Below are 24,359 nucleotides of genomic sequence, written 5' to 3'. Positions count from 1 at the left end.
TATACTTAGATTCAGGGTAACCTATAGATCTCCATTTTTCACCTGCAAGATATACCCAGGATTTTCTAAGACTGTCTTTATAATAACGTTAACCAGATGTAATTCATCTTTGACTGCAGGTTTAAAGATACAGTATAATTTATCATTTTGTATCGGATAAGAAAACTCTACTGAGCTAGATCTAGTTACACTTATTTTGCATTAAAACATATGTACTTGTGCAATTAATACAATAATTAGAATATGACCATCAGGTGTTAGACGGCTTTAAAAATTCAAAATTTACACGGTGCAGATATGATTGAAAAGTTGTATGTGTTACATTTCAATTTAAATATATAAATTCAATTTCGGATCAATATCAAGATAGACGGCAGAGTTTTTACAAGAATTTATCTAACATATCTGTGTTTCTGTTATATTTAGAACATTTTAAATACATGTATACAGTTATTAGACAGACACTATATGATTTGGTTAAATACTGGATCAATATCGCTCCACGATTAAATGACAACTTGTTATATTGGGGCAGTCTAATTTGCATATATCCATGTGCAATATGGGAAGGGAAAAGTTTCGAGTGATACATTATTCTATATTATTCTAATGTCTACTTAGTAGATACTATTGTAAAAGGGTGCATATTCTGAATTTTTCTTCTAATAATGAATTGTTAAAATGTAAGAAAGCTTGGAAATCTATGTAAGTTTATCAAATATATCGATAAAAAGTCTGTTCTCACGTGTAATAACCGTATCATTATCATATGATGTATACATCTTATATGTTTTATCCTTTATACCAAAGGCGTCTGCTTCTTGTTAGCATAAAAATATTAAACCCTACTCATACTATATCAACGTTTTTAAGTTCGTTGATGACCGGTACGTATAAAATATAGTACAATGTATGTGATATATAGAGATTACACAACGTGTGGTTGTTGGATATGGATTTTTTTTTCACACGAGTAAGTTATTTTTTTAAAGTTATAAAAGACACGAACTTAAGCAAGTGTCTTTAGTAACTTTGAAAAAAATAGCTTACGAGTGTGAAATAAATTCCATGTACATAATGTACATCCAAAAATCACGAGTCGTGTGACCTGTTTCTACCACCTGTTGTCTGATCGTATTATTTCATATATATAAATATATATAAACTTAACAAATGATAATAATATACATAAATAATACTTAAATTTGTAATATAATTAGGTTTATTGATTGTATGTATATTGAACATGTATTTGTATATATTTGGAATAATAAAATAATTTTGAATTTAATTGATTATTGATGACGTCAATAACAATTGCAGCTCGGGTAAAAGTTCGAATTCTTGACCAATCAAAAGACCGGTACAAGTGGTATTTTGGCCTAACATATATTTATCCAACAGTCGGCACATTACACAGCATATTGTGGTAGAAACATTGTACTACAATGTATGTGATATACAGTGTAGTACAATCAGAGACCTCTCTGGTACAATGTATGTGATATACAGTGTAGTACAGTGTATGTGATATCCAGTGTAGTACAATGTATGTAATATACAGTGTACTACAATGCATTTGATATACAGATAAAAAATGTAATAAAGTTTACTAATGGTACGCTTTAGACTTAAGAAACTATGCTTAGAGTATCTTAAAAGAAATAAAAGGTCAAAGATGCATCTCAAGTGTGGTTTATTAAGAAATCTACAAAAATGTTTTCTCGATAAGCAAGAGCAATTATATTCTTCTATAGTGACTAATGTGACATGAATACTGGTCAATTAGATAAAGCTATGTCAATTAAAGAAAACAACGTGTCAATTCAGCTTGCATGCTAATTGATGTGTTTCTTAACTGAAATAACGACCGCTCCCCCGGTTCCTATAGCAACAGCCTAACACACACGACGGTTGGGAGCGGAAGTTCTGTACTGGACATACATAAACACGTTTCGCTTCGTCCGCGCCACACTCGGAAGGAATTTAAACCATTATAATCTAACTTCCACAAAGTAAGAACACTTTTGATATATAAACAGTAAGTCAAAGATACAAGATTACGTTGCAGGAGAGTTATAGCTTTAGACCGTATACAGTTAAACATCTAACATGGCCACAGCGCGAGGCAACCGGGAACTGATGGAAAAATCCAAGAAGGCTCTCCAGACTGCCACAGACCCCGTAGAAAAATTACGATTGAAATGTTTGGCTAGAGGAGCATCTGGAATTAAAGGAATTGGCAGGTGAGTTGTGATATGAAATGGTAGAACCATTTATAAATGAATGATTACACATTTAATACATGAAAATTGGAGACAGCTTCGAAAAGTAAACACAGGGTTTGTTTATGGCAAGTCTGGTCATGAATATCAGCATTTGATGTGAACTGTTTCAAACGACTAAAACAATTTAACCTTTGATTGGAAACGAAGTATGCTACATGATATATTTAATGTTGACATGCAATATGCATTAATGTAGGCTGATTGTCTTTATTCTATGAATTATTAATTATAGCATGCTGTTTCGGTAGTCGATAGCAGACTTACAGAGTACTTACTCTAATAGCGGTCCACCTAATGAGTGACCTGTGGGGAATGAGTGTCCTGTGAGAGTTTTTTCACGCCCCGCAATTCGTTAAGTAATAATTTTAAATATTTTTTTCTGTATCATACAGATGAACGTCGAACCCATTACCATGCCAAATTTCACTTTGATTGGACGTGTGCATATTATGCATTTTTTACGACAAAGTTACGGTGCAGCGCACATGCGAGTGTCCTGTGAGGTTTTTTCACGCCCCGCAATTCTTTAAGTGACATTTTCGAATATTTTTTTCTGTATCATACAGATGAACATCTAACCGATTAATTTGCCAAATTTGACTTTGATTGAACGAGTGCATATTATGCTAATGTACCGGCAAAGTTACGATGCATTACACATGTGAGCGTCCTGTGAGGAGTGAGTGTCCTGTGAGAGTTTTTTCACGCCCCGCGATTCATTAATAGACATTTTAAAATTATTTTTTCTCTAGCATACAGATGAACATAGAACATATTAGCACGCAAAATTTGACTATGATTGGACAAGGGCATATAATGCAAATATATGCAAATCTATCGGCGAAGTTACGGTGCACTACACACGCGAGTGTCCTGTGAGGAATGAGTGTCCTGTGAGTGATTTTACACGCCCCGCAATTCGTTAAGTGATATTTTTAATTTTTTTTCTGTTTCATACAGATGAACATCTAACCCATAACCATGCCAAATTTGACTTCGATTGGACGTGTGCATATGATGCATTTTTTACGACAAAGTTACGGTGCTGATCGATTTGTTCGCACGCCCCATTTACCGATGGTTATACACATGTACCACCTGTGTCCTGTGGCGCCGTGCCAACCTCGGGTACCTTGACGTGTTAGTTATATATCCTTGCCGCAGGCATGGATCACTGTTAATTAAACTGCTGAAACCTTTTTTTCTTAAATGTGCGGGCCGGTTTGTGCTGCTCCTTTTACATGTAATTTACGCACATATGATAACTTAATGCATTGTTTAAGCTACTTGAGTTAGACGTATTAATATAGAATTGAACAATATAACCTATACATAATATATAACCAAATATAATGGTAAACTGTTATTAATACATAGAATTTGTTAATCTCAGTCTGAAAACTTGTAATGTACAATCACAAACAGGTAGACAGGTGATATATTGTCATGTTAATAATATTTGAGCGTTTTTGTTCACGCCCCGCAATTCATTATCTGATGTTTTAAAATTATGTTTGCTGTATAATAAAGATGGACATCTAATCGATTGATCTGCCCCGCAATTCGTTAAGTGATATTTTTAATTTTTTTTCTGTATCATACAGAAAAACATCTAACCGATTAATATGCCAAATTTGACATGGATTGGACGTGTGCATATGATGCATTTTTTACGACAAAGTTACGATGCATTACACATGTGAGCGTCCTGAGAGGAATGAGTGTCCCGTGAGGAATGAGTGTCCTGTGAGAGTTTTTTCACGCCCCGCAATACGTTAAGTGACATTTTCGAATATTTTTTTCTGTGTCATACAGATAAACATCTAACCGATTAATCTGCCAAATTTAACTTAGATGGGACGTGTGCATATGATGCATTTTTTACGACAAAGTTACGGTGCAGTGCACATGCGAGTGTCATGTGAGGTTTTTGCACGCCCCGCAATTCGTTAAGTGACATTTTAATATATTTTGTTATGTATCATATAGATGAACATCTAACCGATTAATATGCCAAACTTGACTTTGATTGGACGAGTGTATATTATGCTAATATACCGGCAAAGTTACGATGCATTACACATGTGAGCGTCCTGAGAGGAATGAGTGTCCCGTGAGGAATGAGTGTCCTGTGAGAGTTTTTTCACGCCCCGCGATTCATTAAAAGATATTTTAAAATTATTTTGTCTGTACGGTGCAATACATATATGTGAGTGTCCTGTGAGGAATGAGTGTCCTGTGAGAGTTTTTGTACGCCCCACAATTCGATAAGTAGTACTTTTTGTTAACTCCTTCTGTACCATACAGATGAACATCGAAAATGTATTCATTTTCGGTGCAGTGTCCAGTGCGGTTTTTGCACACCCCACAATTCGTACATATACGCGATGTCTATTACTATCAACAAGTACATTTTAGCAAATGCTACGAAAAACAAGTAATAGATTTTAAAATGCATGATATTTGTTTGTTCTGTACTTCCTGCCGCTTGACAAATCGGAGAGCAATGTTACAAAGATATTACAAAAATATTGAATTGGTGACCTTTAGTCTTTATTTTGTCAAATATTGTAATTTTGTATTTGTTTTGGGAAAGGGCGTTGATAAGTTGCAAAAACTTGTGCCAAATCCCCCTGTACTTTTTGTCAATAAAATATATTTGGATAAAATAAATGCTACGACGAATTTACAGTAAGTTTAAGGTGAGTGTCATGTCAGTTTTTTGCACGTTTTGTTGAATTGATAGGCGTGTAATAGATATGAATATTAACTAATAGTAGAACTATTTTGAAGTCATCACTGAGTAAAGGGTAAGTAGGTTAAGATTTTTGCGCTGCTCTACGAAATAAAGGCCTTAAATTTTAAACGTTAAAAACAACTGTTATTGGTAATGTACGAAAAGCAGTACTGCCGTCAATTATATGTTTAAATGTATTTAAACTTTAAAGTGCGTTAACTATGTAGACAGTGTATTTGCACTTTTACTAAATACGTGTAATTAGAAATTACATTAAAAGTTAAGACTGTGCATTTTCTTGGTGTACATGTTGATCGTGAGTGTTAGTTAAATATTGAAGGATTTTACTTTTCATTATATTTTATTAACCATAATTATTTGTTTACATCGTTCCTTTTTCAAAAGGTAATTAACAGTACAGTGTATATGAATTGATTGGTGATGCCAACTAACTCACTTTATATACATATACATGTATAATTATTATATACGGACTTTGGGAGAAAATACGTATATTTCGAGCATGATAAAGTTAATTTTTGTATAATTATTACATACGGACTTGGGGATAAAATACGTATATTTCAGGCGTAATAAAGTTATTTATTGTATAATTCTTATAAACGGACTTTGGGAGAAAATACGTATATTTCGAGCATGATAAAGTTATTTTTTGTATAATTATTATATACGGACTTGGGGATAAAATACGTATATTTCAGGCGTAATAAAGTTATTTATTGTATAATTCTTATAAACGGACTTAGGGAGAAAATACGTATATTGCAGGCGTAATAAAGTTGTTTCTTGTAGAATTCTTATAAACGTACTTTGGGAGAAAATACATAAATGTACGTATATTTCGAGCATGATAAAGTTAATTTTTTGAATAATTATTATATACGGACTTGGGGATAAAATACGTATATTTCAGGCGTAATAAAGTTATTTATTGTTATCTTATAAACGGACTTTGGGAGAAAATAGGTGTATTTGTATTTCTTATATAACGGACATAGTTTTGAAGTTTGAGCAGTTCAATCACCAGTGACCATGCCTGCGGCAAGGTACCCGAGGTTGGCACGGCGCCACAGGACACTCACTAGTTAGCCTAGTACACACTGTATTCAAAAGGTAAACAAAATCACGGGGCGTGCGAACACCTCGCGGGACACCCTGCAATGTAACTTTGACGGTGCATTTATATAATATGCACTCGTGCAATCAAGGTCAACTTTTGCATGGTAAATAGCTAGAACTTCCTCTAGTCATAACATCAGACCGTGTCTTAGATTGTGTGTACCTGGTATGGTACGGGGCCCCATTCAAGCTTTCCAAAACAGATATAAAACTAGATATATTTCAAACATTTTTTCAGAGACTAAAATCTGTTAATGTGAGTCCTTTTCAGTGTGAATGGTCCTTATGCTTCAAATGACTATGGGAAATTTCTGTTTGGGGGTAGCTTCAACACTAACTGTTTTACAGTGTATCTATAATTAAATGACTACAATTAATGTACAAGCACAATTGTATTTATCCTGCATCTGAAACCACATTGTCGGAATACACCCACCATATATATTTTTGAAAAAATCTTGTTAAAGGAACTTGCATTGACCTTTGTATCAAAGAGGGCAGTATATTTGAACTGATTTCTCTGTGCATCTTGTTGGTTTTGGATTTTTCCATTTATTGTTGAAGAAATGAAGCAGTTTGCAGGTTTGTGAATCGAATATTGATACTTTATACCAGAATCATCAATCAACATGTTTTTATTTTTATGTGAGAAAGCTATAATCATTGTCGACATACATGTAATATCGCCCAATGAGATTCGCATCAGGCTTCACTATTGGTAATGGGACCAGGGGACTGAGGCAAATCAAGGAAAGTTTCAAAACCCTTTTTCTCAACACCCAAATCAGGTAGAATCAAATACATGTACTCATCAAAGATGGAAAAGTCAAAGGTGCTTTACCAAAATTGTGAATTTCATGACCCTGAGGTCTCACGTTTGCCTCTGGGGAGGGGGTAGATTTAGGGAAAGCATTGACTATCATTGTATTGAATTTCTATCGGAATACATTCTGAATAGGTAAGATTATCAGCATTGGATGACAGATTGATAGTATGCAGATGTTGCCCCTGACTAACCCCAAGGGGCTGTTGAGCGGGGCCAATAATGGTCAAATTAACTGAAATAAGTTAGAATCAAATACTGTTCATACATAGAAGAGTCTTAAGATGCTTAACCAAATTAGGAACTTCATGACCCTGGGGTCTCATGTTTGCCATGAGGACGGGGTAGACTTTACCATATTTTATCGCAAAAAAAAATAATGCAATTACACTGTACTTTGATACGGTTTGACATAGATTTTGCTGTCTGATTGAACTAGTCAGGCAGCATGATTGGAAACAAGCAAGTTCTGACCAATCATAAAAATTACAATTACTGCACTATGACACATGACATAAATTTTGCAAACCGATCTTAAATGGCTTCGCTGAAAAATTTAAATTGTCCCTTCTCTTCAAGAATATGCAATATATTTCATCTCATCACTTTAGTTTGACAATCTGAGATTTTCCATCCCACCACTTCTGTTAGACAATCTGAGATTTTATATCTCATCCCTTCTGTTTGACAATTTGAGATTTTCCATCTCACCCCTTTAGTTTGACAATTTGAGATTTTCCATCCCACCACTTCTGTTTGACAATTTGAGATTTTCCATCTCATCTCTTTAGTTTGACAATTTGAGATTTTCCATCTCGCCACTTGAGTTTGACAATTGGAGATTTCCATCTCATCCCTTCTGTTTGACAATTTGAGATACCTGGTACTCCATCTCATCCTGTCCATTTAAGAACTTGAGACAATTTATGGGGTGGTCGGGTGGCACTGTTGACCTTTCTCCTCCTCCAGTACTAATCTCATCCTTATGACCACCTTTCTCCTCCTCCAGTACTAATCTCATCCTTACGACCACCTTTCTCCTCCTCCAGTACTAATCTCATCCTTATGACCACCTTTCTCCTCCTCCAGTACTAATCTCATCCTTATGACCACCTTTCTTCTCCTCATGTACTAATCTCATCCTTATGACCACCTTTCTCCTCCTCCAGTACTAATCTCATCCTTATGACCACCTTTCTCCTCCTCCAGTACTAATCTTATCCTTATGACCACCTTTCTCCTCCTCCAGTACTAATCTCATCCTTATGACCACCTTTTTCCTCCTCCAGTACTAATCTCATCCTTATGACCACCTTTCTCTTCCTCCAGTACTAATCTCATCCTTATGACCACCTTTCTCCTCCTCCTCCAGTACTAATCTCATCCTTATGACCACCTTTCTCCTCCTCCAGTACTAATCTCATCCTTATGACCACCTTTCTCCTCCTCCAGTACTAATCTCATACTTACGACCACCTTTCTCCTCCTCCAGTACTAATCTCATCCTTATGACCACCTTTCTCCTCCTCCAGTACTAATCTCATCCTTATGACCACCTTTTTCCTCCTCCAGTACTAATCTCATCCTTATGACCACCTTTCTCTTCCTCCAGTAATAATCTCATCCTTACGACCACCTTTCTCCTCCTCCAGTACTAATCTCATCCTTATGACCACCTTTCTCCTCCTCCAGTACTAATCTCATCCTTATGACCACCTTTCTCCTCCTCATGTACTAATCTCATCCTTACGACCACCTTTCTCCTCCTCCAGTACTAATCTCATCCTGATGACCACCTTTCTCCTCCTCCAGTAATAATCTCATCCTTATGACCACCTTTCTCCTCCTCCAGTACTAATCTCATCCTTATGACCACCTTTCTCCTCCTCCTCCAGTACTAATCTCATCCTTATGACCACCTTTCTCCTCCTCCTCCATTACTAATCTCATTCTGATGACCACCTTTCTCCTCCTTCAGTACTAATCTCATTCTGATGACCACCTTTCTCCTCCTCCAGTACTAATCTCATCCTTATGACCACCTTTCTTCTCCTCCAGTACTAATCTCATCCTGATGACCACCTTTCTTCTCCTCCAGTACTAATCTCATCCTTATGATTCACCTTTCTCCTCCTCCAGTACTAATCTCATCCTGATGACCACCTTTCTCCTCCTCCAGTACTAATCTCATCCTTATGACCACCTTTCTCCTCCTCCAGTACTAATCTCATCCTTATGACCACCTTTCTTCTCCTCCAGTACTAATCTCATCCTTATGACCACCTTTCTCCTCCTCCAGTACTAATCTCATCCTTACGACCACCTTTCTTCTCCTCCAGTACTAATCTCATCCTTATGACCACCTTTCTCCTCCTCCAGTACTAATCTCATCCTTATGACCACCTTTCTCCTCCTCCAGTACTAATCTCATACTTACGACCACCTTTCTTCTCCTCCAGTACTAATCTCATCCTGATGACCACCTTTCTTCTCCTCCAGTACTAATCTCATCCTTAGGACCACCTTTCTCCTCCTCCAGTACTAATCTCATCCTTATGACCACCTTTCTCCTCCTCCAGTACTAATCTCATACTTACGACCACCTTTCTTCTCCTCCAGTACTAATCTCATCCTGATGACCACCTTTCTTCTCCTCCAGTACTAATCTCATCCTTATGACCACCTTTCTCCTCCTCCAGTACTAATCTCATCCTTATGACCACCTTTCTCCTCCTCCAGTACTAATCTCATCCTTATGACCACCTTTCTTCTCCTCCAGTACTAATCTCATCCTGATGACCACCTTTCTTCTCCTCCAGTACTAATCTCATCCTTATGACCACCTTTCTCCTCCTCCAGTACTAATCTCATCCTTATGACCACCTTTCTCCTCCTCCAGTACTAATCTCATCCTTATGACCACCTTTCTCCTCCTCCAGTACTAATCTCATCCTTACGACCACCTTTCTCCTCCTCCAGTACTAATCTCATCCTTATGACCACCTTTCTCCTCCTCCAGTACTAATCTCATCCTTATGACCACCTTTCTCCTCCTCCAGTACTAATCTCATCCTTATGACCACCTTTCTCCTCCTCCAGTACTAATCTCATCCTTACGACCACCTTTCTCCTCCTCCAGTACTAATCTCATCCTTATGACCACCTTTCTCCTCCTCCAGTACTAATCTCATCCTGATGACCACCTTTCTCCTCCTCCAGTACTAATCTCATTCTGATGGCCACCTCATTCTTTGACTTTCTCTTAAGTTTCTTGTCATATTGTCCTGCAATTTAAATGTCCTAAAATATCATTAGTTTTAAGAAAAATAAATTGTCAAAAGTTGATACTACATAAAAGACTGATGTTTAAGTTGATCATTCAAATGTTTTGATCATTTTTATTTTATTACAGACAATTCAAAATTATGGATGATGATAATAGCAGATCTATAGATATGGCAGAATTTAGAAAAGGCATCCATGATTTTGGAGTTGATATGGATCCAGGTGAAGTGAAGGAAGTTTTCCAGATATTCGACAAAGATGGTTCTGGCAGTATTGACTTTGATGAATTCTTAGTTGCACTGAGGGTATGATACATTAACATGTTAGTTTAATGATAGAGATCCTTTATGATTGAGAAATCAAATCGTTTTGCTCAGCAGCCAATGAACAGCATTCAGTTTCATTTTTATTATTTCTTAAAGTCAGTAAAAGTTCTTGTTGTTAAAGATGTCAAGAGTCATCAGAGAACAACACTTTTATTTTAAGGTTGTTTTATGCAATTTCTAAACAAATGTTGACAGCACTGTATGTATACTTAAAGTCTTTTTTCATAACTACCTCATATTTTTTTGATAATTTCGACCACAAAGCAGTAACAAAGTCAATAATATTTTTGCTATTTTCACAATCACTGCAGTGTCCAGTTGGGCAATACAGGCTGTCTTGGCCTCTTGTTTTACCATTTACACAATCATTGAAGAACTGAATGTTTCTTATGCTTCTTTCATCAACAATTAGTGCTGATTTCACATCAATAAACTATATCAAGTGAAATGCTTTACTTGTAGCCATCGATGAGCAAAGCACGGAAGAGTCTGATCGGGCAGGCATTCCGAAAAATGGACAAAAGTGGAGATGGCGTGGTCACAATTGAAGATCTCAAAGGTGTTTACAATTGTACGAAACACCCCAAGTATTTAAATGGTGAAAAGACAGAAGATCAATTACTAGGGGAATATCTGAAAACATTTGACACCCCCAATGAGGCAGATGGAAAGGTATGTTATCAATATGCTAGTCATAGTATTGCTGTATTGCTAACCTCCTGCATGGCTTTTGAACCTGTATCCCTTACCTATCCATTAGTACTAACATGACATTCTCTACCTCTGACTAATCTGGTTGGCAGCTGATTACCCAGTTATCTCCCTTACTTTGGTGTTTGGTTTAAACAGTATTTTATTATCAATGGTATATACAATACATAGGTCAATATATACAATAATTGGAAGTTAGGGATTTGGCAACAAGAGTATGCTCTTATTTAAAGCCATCATACTTTGGTGTTTGTTGTAGATTATATCTAAAGATGAGTTATACAGTAAAACCTGGCATTTTGTTTCAAAACTGATAACATACATGGCATAATGAGTGTTAAGATTGAATATAAATGGACATTGAGGATCATGACATATATACCGCTTTCAAAATGAAGAGAAGGAGATGATCAATGGCCGAGTGGTTAAGGTGTACCGATACTTTATCACTAGCCCTCCACCACTGGGTTGCGAATTCGAAACCTACGTGGGGCAGTTGCCAGGTACTGACCGTAGGCCGGTGGTTTTTCTCCGGGTACTCCGGCTTTCCTCCACCTCCAAAACCTAGCACGTCCTTAAATGACCCAGGCTGTTAATAGGACGTTAAACAAAAACAAACCAAATGATCAATGGGCTACACAATATTATTTCAGACCAGATTTAATCCATCTAGTAATATGTGTATAAGGTGCATTTGGAAGGTCTGTTGCAAAGAAAAACAGGAATCTTACACACCTGCTTTTACTGAAATCTGTGTCCTTAAATCAGCTTTCAGTTAATTAGCCTTTAGTTAGATTCATCACCGGATACCTAGGCTGATTGCACTACGCTGTGCCAAGTGTATTGTTGTATAGTATAATATGTCTGGGTATCCGACGATGAGTTAGGTTAGGATGCTGTAGACAAAAAGTCTGCTATATGAAATTAAGAATGATGAGTAGAACTATTTACAGAAGGAGTAATCATAATGTTTCCTTGATTTGAAAACACCAAGGAATCTACATTTGGGGTTTAATATTGAACTGAAAACTGGAATGTTTTATTAAATAAATCTATGGACTGGAAGAGAAAATCTAGTTTTACTGATTAGGCTTATACCCACTAAACAGTGATGGGTACCGAGAACTCTATTGGCAGGGTATGTGGACGATTGGTTTGTTTCCAAATTAAGGCTAATCCATTCTGCACATTTTGTTGAAGAGAAAGAGAGAAAATTTAATACAAAAACACGGACAGGTAGTGTCATGTTTTTCTAAAAGTGTATGCAGGCAGAATTTACATTTGGGTAATAAGTACAGAGGTACAAACAAACATTTTGTAATGTGTATGCATCTTGGAAAGTGCTCATTTTTTTGCTATTGAGAAAGAAGACTAATTTTTCATAGAAATAAAATCACATCATAGCCACAAACATCATCAATACCTTAGTTTACCAGATAACTTATGTAATGGGTACTCACACGCCATCAATCAATACAAATACAAAACCTTGGTTTACTGGATTTGTGACAACTGGTAAAGGACTGGACGGCTAGTTCAGCATAAGGGAGGTAATTCTAGGAAGCATGCCAAGCCAAATAAATTATCCCAATACATTACCATGATAGCCATATTCAAGGATATTCTGTGAAATAGGATGTCAATTTGACTTATCATGAGATGTACAAAGGGCAAATGTTGAAGAAATGCATGCTGCTTAACCTTAGCATGTTGCCAAAATGCAATATGCAACCACCTTTTAAAAACAATCTGAGATGAATAGCATGATGTGATTGTAACATTAGAAGCATGACTAACACATTATTCTAGGTGGGTTTGATGAAATGTAGAAAAAGTATATTGCTACCATAGTAACCCGCGGTTATATCATTCACGGAGTATATAAATGACATCTGATTGATAAAGTCTACCCAGATGTCCAGTAAGACACCAGCTTTTTCTGGACATGATCTGTATATCGGGTAAGTGAATCATCTAAACATCGTTTTGTTGAATCTTATTTGGTCTATTCTTATGTTTACAAGTTATTTCTTCCACATTAAAATAATCAAGACTGCAAGAATGTTCTAAGAATTGAAATATGTTAATGTATGCACCCAAATTTAGTTATTTAGCATGTACAGCTAGTCATACTTGTGAATGAATCACATTATGTATAGGCATTCACAAACGATCTACATGTATATCGTATGCTGCACCCAACATTTACCCACAGCCAGATTCACAAGCTTTAAGCTAGATGTTAAGATAGTGTACCAGTTTTATCCAAGTTGCATTTCTTTTCTTCTTCTCTTTTCAGTTTTTATAAATCCATATGCACCATAAATCTGAAATTTCAACTTGTCATCTTCATTTTGCTGAGCTAGCACATTGTAATTGAATTTGGAAAATGAAAAGTTATCAGCTGAAATTACAACAGATGGGAAAACCTCCTCTGTGCATTGCATGTATAGTTATAGAATTGATAGTGTAGGATCCTATGTTTAGTTGAAGCATTAACTTGTTAATTGCTTCTTTAGACATGTTATATTCAGTTTTAAGAATATGATAAGAAACTTATAATAGACATGTGACAAACAAAATAAGTCTTTTTATTTTTGGGATCATCATAACTCTTTCTTTGGAATTGTTGGAATATGAAAAAAGAACTACTAGTATATAATAATGAACATGTTTGATATGTAGATGAAGTTGTTGTTCATCATCAGCATTATCATCATCATCATCATCATCATCACCATCATCATCATATTGTTAACATCTTTCTCCCTCTTCCCCTTACAGGTAACAGAAGATGAGTTTGTGAACTACTATGCCGGGGTCAGTGCCAGTATCGACAATGACTGTTACTTTACAATGATGATGAACAACGCCTGGAACTTGGATGGTTCCGCAGATAAATATAAAAAGAGGGGGGTCCGTTTGTAATAGTTTCGTCCTTCAAATATTTATTGAATTTTGCTTACTGAAAATCTAGCTGTTACCATATTGCACTGGAAAGTAGATATCTATGCTTACATCATTCAAATATACTACTTTTATCATTTTGTAAAAGGGATTTTAACTGGAGAAATGTTTGTGGTTTTGGTGTCATATACTATTGAGGTGGTCAACATCCATTGTAGTATATATTACATGTCTCTGTTTTGTCTGGATTGGGGAACATATGGTACGCCAGGGAATCTAATCATACTACACCACAATATTTGTGATAGGAAAATTTCTTTTTACCTTATGATAAAAATGTGTTATATATGACAGAACAGAGAAATGAAACGCCCTTACAAAGTATTTAATACGAATACACAGTATCTATAGTTGATAGTAAGATTATATCTTAGTCCATGGATGGGTTCCATATACATATTCTAGTATTTACTTGTGAAGGAAGCAAGAGCTGAGTAGTTAGATATCCTACCTTCATCAGTACAACGTTTCAGAACATTCCAGATCTTGTTTGGACATTATTAAGAATATGTTTTTTATGTAATGACTATAAAATTCTTTTTTATTTGTAATTTCCCCGTAATAAGAATATTATATAAATTCAAAGTTTCCGTCCTGTTACTTACAAAAATAGATTTCCCTATTTGTATACATTTATGCGATACATATATTGCATCATCATGACAGAGGTGCTTAATTCTATGATGTCGTTTTGCGTTTTTTCTGTTATTGTATATTTTTACATATCCATTGAAAATAAAAAAACGTACATTTTGTACTTAGCTTGTATAGAAAATTGCTTGTATTTTGTTTTCAATTTGCCGTTACAGTCCAGTACCATGATATCACTATACCACTATAGCGTTACAAACGTTTTAGACAAGACTGTGTTATAGCTTTAGTTTCCTAGCATCTGAAAAGACTTCTATTTCGGATGGATAATTACATGTGGGTTAGCTGGTTGATGTTGTGGATATCGAACTCATCTGTCACCAGGAAACCAACAACTGGTACACTTATCGTAATGGATATAGAATCGCTTGTCAGGTCGAATGTATTTTTCCCTGTGAATTTCTCGATCAGAGGGGATATGGGAACAGTAAGGTCCCGTGCGGGCTTCAATCCTGGCCAATAAGCCTTGGTGAAATAAATAAAATTTAATTACATAATTTGGTCAAGATGCAACCAAAATCACAAAATGTTTTTTACGATGACCATTTTGGTCAATCATTATACTATCTACGACGATGACACTGCTGCAGTCTACAGATACTACTAGTGAATTATGTCCATGTATTGTAGTAGCATTGACTACTTTGGCTGTTAGTCAGCTGTGCCACCAAATTGTTTCCTTTTTGTTACCAAATTAGGTATTATTTCCTATTTAGTAACATTATCTAGTACTAATTGTTTTATTCAATTTATATGTTTCTTTCTGGGTGGTTCTTCAAAACATTTTTCTCTTTCATGACATACTCTCAAGAAAATCTTCTGATGCTGTTCCCTCATATCTAAATTATGTGTGAAATATATATATATAATAGGTATATTGTTAACAAGTTGATGCTACTAATTCCTTTTGTGAACTCATTTTGATATAACAAAATAACATTTTATATACCAATTAAATGATTTGATTTAAATGTTATTTATTTCAGCATATAGTTGATATAATTATACAAATTATTAGTCCCCTGCCGTTTGGAAAACGGGGGAGAGGGGACTGTAGGTTTGCCGTCTGTCTGCCATCCGTCTGTCTGTCGGTCTGTCACGCAACAGTTGTCTGGACAACTCCTTCTAAAGTACTACTCTGATTGTAACTAAACTTGATATACATGATGAGTATGTATGTAGTTTTGCATCCCACATTTTTTTTCAAAAATCAATTTTTCATTTCAAAATGGACGCCGGCTTCTCATTGGTTGAGGCTTATTCGGACAACTCCTCCTAAAGTACTACTTCGATTTTAATGAAACTTGGTATACACGATCAGTATAACATGTAGTGCATCCCACTTTTTTTTCATAGTAAAATCTCCGAAATGGAAGTATATCTATTTTTCAAAATGGCCGTCGGCTTCTCTTTGGTTGAGGCTTGTCCGGACAATTCCTCCTAAAGTACTACTGCGATTTTAACGAGACTTGGTTATAATACATGATCAGTATAACATGTAGTTGTGCATCCCACATTTTTTTCGGAGTAAAAATTCCGAAATGCGAGTATAATGGCTATATCTGGTCACCTGGCGAGTAAAATAGCTCAAAGTCATAAGTCAGGTCAAATGTCACTTTTTTCGAAATTAGAGGTTGTCCGGGGCATAACTTACGTTTTATTTCACCTATGTTTAACCAATTAGGTATACTTATGTATTTTTTTTTTAATATTTGTTGTCCACAACCTAAAATATTCTTCCTGTTGTTCTGTTGGGAAACTGCTTCAATATATCTATTGAAGTTCCGTCGAAAATAAATGGGAAATAAATAGGTGCACTCCTAGGTCAGGCAGGGGAATTTGTATTGCTGTTGCAATACTATTCATCCTTGTCTATTGTTGATACAATTTGATAATTGACACAATGTTCATTATAATTGATAAAAATTGATAAAATATAATTGTGAAATTTAAATGCTATACAGAAGCTTTTTTTAATTCCAAATTTTTAGGTCACCTGAGACAAAGCCAGCTTCTATGGCTTCTATGGTAAAGGTCAACCAAAAGTGTAAATTATATGGTCACCACCCCCAGGGGCCTGAGGGGCGGGGCCAAAAAGGGTCAAATTGACTAAAACTTCAAAAATCTTCTTCTCTACTCTCAGATATGCTGGAATCAAACACTCTTCATAGATGGAAGGGTCTTAAGGTGCTTTACCAAAATTGTAAATTTCATGACCCAGGGGTTTCACGTTTGCCCCTGGGGAGGGGCTAAACTTTACTATAGTTTATATAGGGAAATCACATTTTTGACTTTAATTTATTTTGTTTCTATTGGAATTCATTCTAATTTTGTAAACATTGTCAGCATGAGATGACAGTTTGATGGCATGCACATGTTGGCCCTGACTGACCCCCAGGGGCTGATGGGCAGGGCTAAAAAGGGCCAAATAGACTAAAACTTCAAAAATCTTCTTTACTCTCAGATATGCTGGAATCAAACACTCTTCATAGATGGAAGGGTCTTAAGGTGCTTTACCAAAATTGTAAATTTCATGACCCAGGGGTTTCACGTTTGCCCCTAGGGAGGGGCTAAACTTTACTATAGTTTATATAGGGAAATCACATTTTTGACTTTAATTTATTTTATTTCTATGGGAATTCATTCTAATTTTGTAAACATTGTCAGCATGGGATGACAGTTTGATGGCATGCACATGTTGGCCCTGACTGACCCCCAGGGGCTGATGGGCGGGGCTAAAAAGGGCCAAATTGACTAAAACTTCAAAAATCTTCTCTACTCTCAGATATGCTGGAATCAAATACACTTCATAGATGGCTGGGTTTGAAGGTTCTTTACCAAAATTGTGAATTTCAGGACCCTGGTGTCTCAAGTTTGCCCCTGGGGTGGGGCTAAACTTTACTAAAGTTTATATAGGGAAATAACACTTTTGACTTTTATTTGTTTTATTTCTATTGGAATTCATTCTAATTTTGTAACCATTGTCACCATTGTGTTACTATAGTTTATATAGGGAAATCACATTCTTGACTGATTTGTTTTGATTTCTATTGGAATTCATTCTGGTTAACATTTTCAGCATGGAATGAAAGTTTGATAATATGCATATGTTGGCCCTGACTGACCCCTAGGGGCTGATAGTGGGGGGGGGGGGGGGGGGGGGGGGGGGGGGGGGGGGGGGGGGCAAAAAGGGTCAATTAAATAAACTGAAATATTTCAAATCTCAGGTGACCGTTAAGGCCCATGGGCCTCTTGTTAAGATTAAATGTCAAAGGAGAATTAATTTTTTGATTTCTTGCATAAAAATAATACCCCATACTTCAACTTGATATATTTCTAATAGATCACAGTATATGATTTTTTGAATTACTACAGTGGTGTCAGCGCGTCAGTAGACAACCATGCTTATTTTGCTCTGATGATGAAACACTGTTGGGGTGTTTACTCTCACACAAAATGTTCCCTTATATGGCTATACATGTAATGTATTTAGAGGACTATTGTAAATACGAGTTATCTGAAGGAACACGGCATTACTGCATAAAACAAAACAGGAAATGTAGATATTATGTTGTATATAATAACATATTTGTGTATTAGGCCAATGTGATAGTGAGAACTTATAATAGTTAACAAGAAAAATGTAAATTGTGTGAATAAAACAACACTTTTCATGATAATGTAAAATAAAAGTAAAAGCTTATCATAACTTCACTTAAGCATTGTGAGTTTTAATATGATAAACCTCAGTACAACTTCAAGCAAAGGTCAATGTGAATATGACATTTTGTGTTCATATCACATCAAATCACGGCCCATGGTCAAGTATTTTAAATGCTTGTTATTGTATTTTGTTCGTCTACAATTCATTGAGTTAAAACAAGTCGTTTCATTGCACATTACTGCAATTAGTGACAATAAAATTTGAATACGTTGGTGTAATAAGTTTTGTTTTTAGTAAGTTTATGGTTGTGAACAATGTACCAAAACAGTTTCTTTTTTAAACTCTGAAGGAAAAAGTAATAGGACTGGAAGTGTATAATATTATAAAATATGTTTTCTATGTGGATATTTATGTCAGCAAACATATACCACGTTACATTATCATTACATGTCTTTATGTTAATTACGTAATGTTGAAAATACCTGGACTATATATCAGAACGGTATTGAATCATCGGTTTTGCTGGATTTCGTCGTCGCGCAAATTGTTAAGAAGATTCATATTTTCTGACGCGAAAATTTGAGCTGTAAATCATTATTTCAAAGACAGACAGCACCCTATTAAAATAGACTTTTGTAGTCATTTTGTATCTTGAATATTAAATGAATATATTATACCTTATAGGTAACAAAGGGCACCAATAACTCTACATTTAACACCTTACAGGTTACATTGGAGGAATTTACGAATTACTACTGTGGAGTAAGCGCATCGATAGATAGCGATACGTATTTCGACTTGATGATGAAAAATGCATGGAAATTATAACCGAGCCGCTACAGAGTATTGCAAAGAAGTACGGTGACAAGCTTTATAAAAATATTAATGATGACTTTATCTTTTATAGACATAGGATATACTCTTCATGCTGCTTCCAAGTATCGTACTTGGCAAAACTTAACCAAGGGCTTAACATAATCTTAATATTATCGGGTATGTTTGAATTGGAACTTAATAACTGACTTAGATATTAATGCTTGTAAAATATTTCAGCTTTTCAGGTTTAATATCTGTGATGTATTAATGATACACCGGCACTCATTCACGTTGCTGATAAAGATATTTCCTCCTGTGTCGACAGAAAAAAATGAACGTCTTGATCTTGTTAAATCTCTTACTGAGAATATTTTCCGCTTATCGAACGTTAGATTCACAGTATTCGAACTTGTTTTTGATTGATTCACATGTAAATGGGGCAAAGGGTTTTCTTATGCGTTTTCCCAACGTACTGCGTTGAGAGAGCTTCTACTTTTGATTTAACCAAGGGCTTAACACAATCTTAATATTATCGGGTATGTTTGATTTGAACTTAATAACTGACTTAGATATTAATGCTTGTAAAATATTTCAGCTTTTTTGGTTTAATGTCTGTGATGTATCAATGATAAACCGACCCTCATTCACGTTGCTATTTCCTGTGTTGGCAGAAACAAATGAACGTCTTGATCTTGTTATTGCACAGTTAAGATGGAAGTCGATGTCCATTTATTTCAAACATTCAACTGTATCAAGTATTTCTTTATTATCTCTTGAAGTCTATTTAAAAAGTCAGCATGATGGCCGACCGCGTGTGATTCTTTAGTACCCTAATGCATGCTTACAATGCAATTTCGTGTGTATATTTGTAAATTTAACTTGGAAATTTGATCGAATTGATATTTATTTTTTGTCTTTTATTTATTTTCAGTTGATAGTATTGGGAACTAACTTTTTAAAATCCCCTAACATGTTTTGTTGAATTTGAAATAACTCAACGTAACCAGCTAATGTTGCATGTGTTTTGTTTTCATACTTATCAGTGTGTGTGTGTGTGTGTGTGTTGATTCACTTCTGAAATGTATTTACCTGGAATTGACATTCATTTGAATGAATCATGATATTGAATTTGCAGGACTTTCTATAAACATGCATTAAGTATAATCCTTATGATAATATATTTTGTGATTATATAATATATATATATAAAAGTACCAGAATTTCATGTTCAAAAACAAATTTATATATATAGGACTACCGCACTGTATTTTTGAATAGTTATTCCATATTTCAGAAAATTGTAACTTTGAATAAATTTAGCAACGTGATCAGTGAAATATTTGTTTAAACTGAATTATTACTACATTTGACTGATCGCGAGATCCGTTATTTTGTTGTAGATTACAGAAGACGAGTTTGTGAATTACTATGCTGGAGTTAGTGCTTCCATCGATACAGATGCATATTTTACACTAATGATGAAAAACGCATGGAAACTTTAATTGTTCTAAATCAACAAATCAGCAAATTTGATATTAAATTCAACATATCTACATAAATAAAACACAAGTTTAACATTGTTCCATATCACATCTTATCGAAATGAAAATAAAGTGACAATTTATTGAATAACACGTTTCATTTAAGACATACTGGTATTATAATGATAGGTATGCCTCATTGTAACGTTACTTCACTCGACATTCATTTTACCTTTAGTAATTTAGTCATGACAAATCCCAATGAGCTCATTACAATCCATAATTCAAAAACTTAGCGCTCAATATGCTAGTTTGTACAGTCACATACATAGCTATTTACGATACAGACCTATATGTGTCTACATGAATTTCCTTCGCTAAAACAAGAACCTAGTTCTGCTTGCTTTTGTCATGAATTCCATCATTCTTGATTGGAAACAGGAATTTGATAAGCGAGTCGTGTGGTAACTGGCTATTAGCTGTAGAAAGCTTTTGACCAAACAGTTTCCTCTTGTATAAGAACACTGCAACTCCGAATGATTCACGCATGTCGCACACAACCCTGAGTGATTCACAACTCGTTCACCAAGACATTAGGAGCAGCAGCGGCACACTTTCTGCTGGATACGCAACTGGAGGATCACATGAAGAGTCACATTTTATGTTAGGAATCTTATGTACATGTTTTCACGAACTTTTACATATGAATCGTTATATCATTTTGTTCTTGTGCGAAAAGATTCTTTAAACATTTGAAGAATGTTACGAATAATTAAATCCATCAACGAAAGCTGGAATACTGTCAATATTTGCAGTGCAATAGCAAGTGTGACCTTGATATTGAACAAATACTTGTACATTGTAAATAATTCAAATACATAAGAAAGAAAAAGACGCGGAAGAGATTGTTTGATAGTGGAGTTAGTGCCTCAATAGACAATGACATGCATTGTGCCTTGGTGATGAAAAAAACATTGGGCGTGTAACAATGAAGTATATCATATATTACATTATAAAGGGCATTTTCTGGGATATATATTGTAAAGAATATGCATGTAATAGAATCACTGGAAAACGCTCACAAAACATCATTCCACGATCGCGTCATTACGTAGCACCGACATATAAAGTCGACTTCGACTTTAACACAGACATTCCCATTAGCGGTATTGCGCTCTGGCTTTATCCCACGATTTGGTATGAAACATATTTCCTATTTCTCAAAAAATACCATTACGTAATTTGTTAAATTAATTCTATTACTTACAATGGAGGTTAGTTATCATTTAAAAGACCAAAAGACAGATACACTATAGATGTGTGGAAAAGTGTGGATGTTCTGCGTTGCTTTAACTGCCTATATTGATAGTTTATTGTTTAATCTGCATGACGAGCAGAAATGTATCTGCACTGTCGCATGAAAGTACAATGTATTTTAATGTGTTTATGCCTGGTTGCATAATCATAGATATATACGACATCACAATATTTACTAAAAGAAACGTCATATGCAACTTACGGGTGTCACTTTTGAACCTGCACTGCATAGAAAAAATGTGCATTGTCTATGAATTTGGTTGAAAAATTATATATGATTATTTATACATTATTATATTTAAATGATTATTTCATTTTGAAGGAGGAAAGTGACATATTTGTAAAGCACCTTTACATTGCATGTATTTCTAAAGTTATTTTTTTCACTACTGAAATCAAAACATTACCATTTTTTGTCAGAGATGCTATTTAATGTTGGTAACTAAATCCCATTTCTATAACTGGTCCTAGATTGATCAAGACATTAGCTGCTCAAATGAGTGTTGTTGGGTGAGGTATTTTTTCTTAGCGAATCTGAACTCGTCATTCGGTGTGACTACCTGATTAGTTACTGATTTCTCGTCTTATGATCCCTTATGTTACTCTTCATATTGAACAGAAACAATGCTATTTATAAATGCCATTATTATACATTAGTTAAAATGATATATTTAGCTAGTGTGTCTGATCTGTATGATCTTAGCTTCCTGACATCTCGTCAGTGTTGGTTTTGGGACCATTAGTATAGTGTAAAAGATCTGTTTTTATTCTTTTTGATTTTAAAACAACTATTTATATATATATTTTAGTCTACAATCTATTCTTATCATCTAACTACTTCAAAAGTGTAAATTACTTTTTTTATCGATTATTTATGCCGTAGAATTTCCATTGATTAAAATATGATTTTTTTGTATTTATTTTGTTTGTTGTTTATTCACAAGTGTAGAGTTATGTGTAAAAGAGGATGAATTGCAATTATTCACAAGTGTAAAGTAATGTATAAAAGAGCATAAATTGCAACTGCATTTCATTAAAATATTTTTGAATTGCAGTTTTCGTAATAGCCTTTAATGTGATAACACTTGCAGAGGAATGGGAAGAATTTATTAAGGTGATATTTCCGAGATACACTTAATAGCCAGGTTACAGCGAAGACATTAAACATTATGTATTTTATAAAACTTGTCCATATTTCAAGTGGTCAAATATTTTGTTTAACGTTGATAATTGAGATACAGGAACACATTCCGGTTTGATTGCGGCAAAATACCAAACGCAAATAAACTATACAGTGATTAAGGAACCATTCTGTACATTGTTTGTGTCACACAATATTCAAGATTTAAATTGGAAAATGAAATCATTTATATATTATTTAATTCTGACGTACTTGATCTATGATGAAGATGTAAATTAAAAATTACCTCAACTTTTAAGTATTCATGCAGAATCCAACTTTAGAGATAATCTTAATGTGATAATGTTGTTGAAGCAAATATTTCAAACTTGATATTTCTTAGTTTTAGTAAAAAGAATTACATCTCCATTTAGATGTGTCGTGACCTGCAGCCATTACAACTCTAATAATGTTTAAATAGCGGAGTATCTCTATTAACGAAGGCCAGCTTATGTTAAGAGCGGATTAAGGATGAGAACAGTCATAAAACCACTATTTCAAAACACATAGGTCCTTTCGTTTCTGTGCTAATTAAAAGAAAACAGAAACAAAACTGAAACACAGGTTTTTACTAGCGTAAAGACGAGTGAATTATATTCATCGGCTGACGTTTATTGTAAACATTCTACCAGAGTTCCATTTCCTAATTTAAAACATTAGTTAGGGAAGAATGGTTGACACTATATATATAAATATATATATCCTGATAGAAATGGAGAGCAGACCACGACCCTGAGAATGGAAATAAAAGGTACAACACTAGTTACTTATTATAAATCTAGATAAGTTACACATAATTCTACCATGTTTGCTATGGAACGCCAGTTTTGATTGGTTGAAAGCCATGTATTATTTTCTAATAATACACACTCGAGCCAATAATACACGCTCGTGGGTTAGTCTTTCGTTAAAGTTTTATCACGACGCGAGTTCGAATCCTACGGAGGCTCACTTTTTTTTCTTTTATTTAATC

The 24,359-nt window shown here is 34.9% G+C and overlaps 1 protein-coding gene across 4 annotated transcripts; it reads left to right on the top strand.

Annotated features, from left to right (window-relative positions):
• The first annotated feature begins 1,892 nt into the window (after positions 1 to 1,892).
• Positions 1,893 to 23,122, top strand: LOC117325451 (calcyphosin-like protein). 4 transcript variants are annotated; one of them, XM_033881664.1, is made up of 5 exons: positions 1,893 to 2,015; positions 2,100 to 2,246; positions 10,401 to 10,578; positions 11,062 to 11,271; positions 14,095 to 15,052. In XM_033881664.1, the coding sequence occupies exons 2-5, from the start codon at positions 2,113 to 2,115 to the stop codon at positions 14,236 to 14,238; spliced, it is 666 nt and encodes a 221-aa protein (XP_033737555.1). In that variant the 5' UTR covers positions 1,893 to 2,015; positions 2,100 to 2,112; the 3' UTR covers positions 14,239 to 15,052. The 4 variants fall into 4 exon arrangements, with proteins under 4 accessions (XP_033737555.1, XP_033737557.1, XP_033737556.1 ...); XM_033881666.1 differs by lacking the exon at positions 14,095 to 15,052 and adding exons at positions 19,319 to 19,448; positions 20,809 to 20,923 and having other exon boundaries at positions 1,895 to 2,246; XM_033881665.1 differs by lacking the exon at positions 14,095 to 15,052 and adding an exon at positions 20,809 to 23,122 and having other exon boundaries at positions 1,895 to 2,246.
• The last annotated feature ends 1,237 nt before the right edge of the window (positions 23,123 to 24,359 follow it).

This window comes from Pecten maximus, chromosome 4, assembly GCF_902652985.1.
Source record: "Pecten maximus chromosome 4, xPecMax1.1, whole genome shotgun sequence".
Classification (NCBI taxonomy): Eukaryota; Metazoa; Mollusca; class Bivalvia; order Pectinida; family Pectinidae; genus Pecten; species Pecten maximus.
The sequence above is the reverse complement of the archived record's forward strand: the minus strand, read 5'-3'. Positions and strand labels throughout refer to the sequence as shown.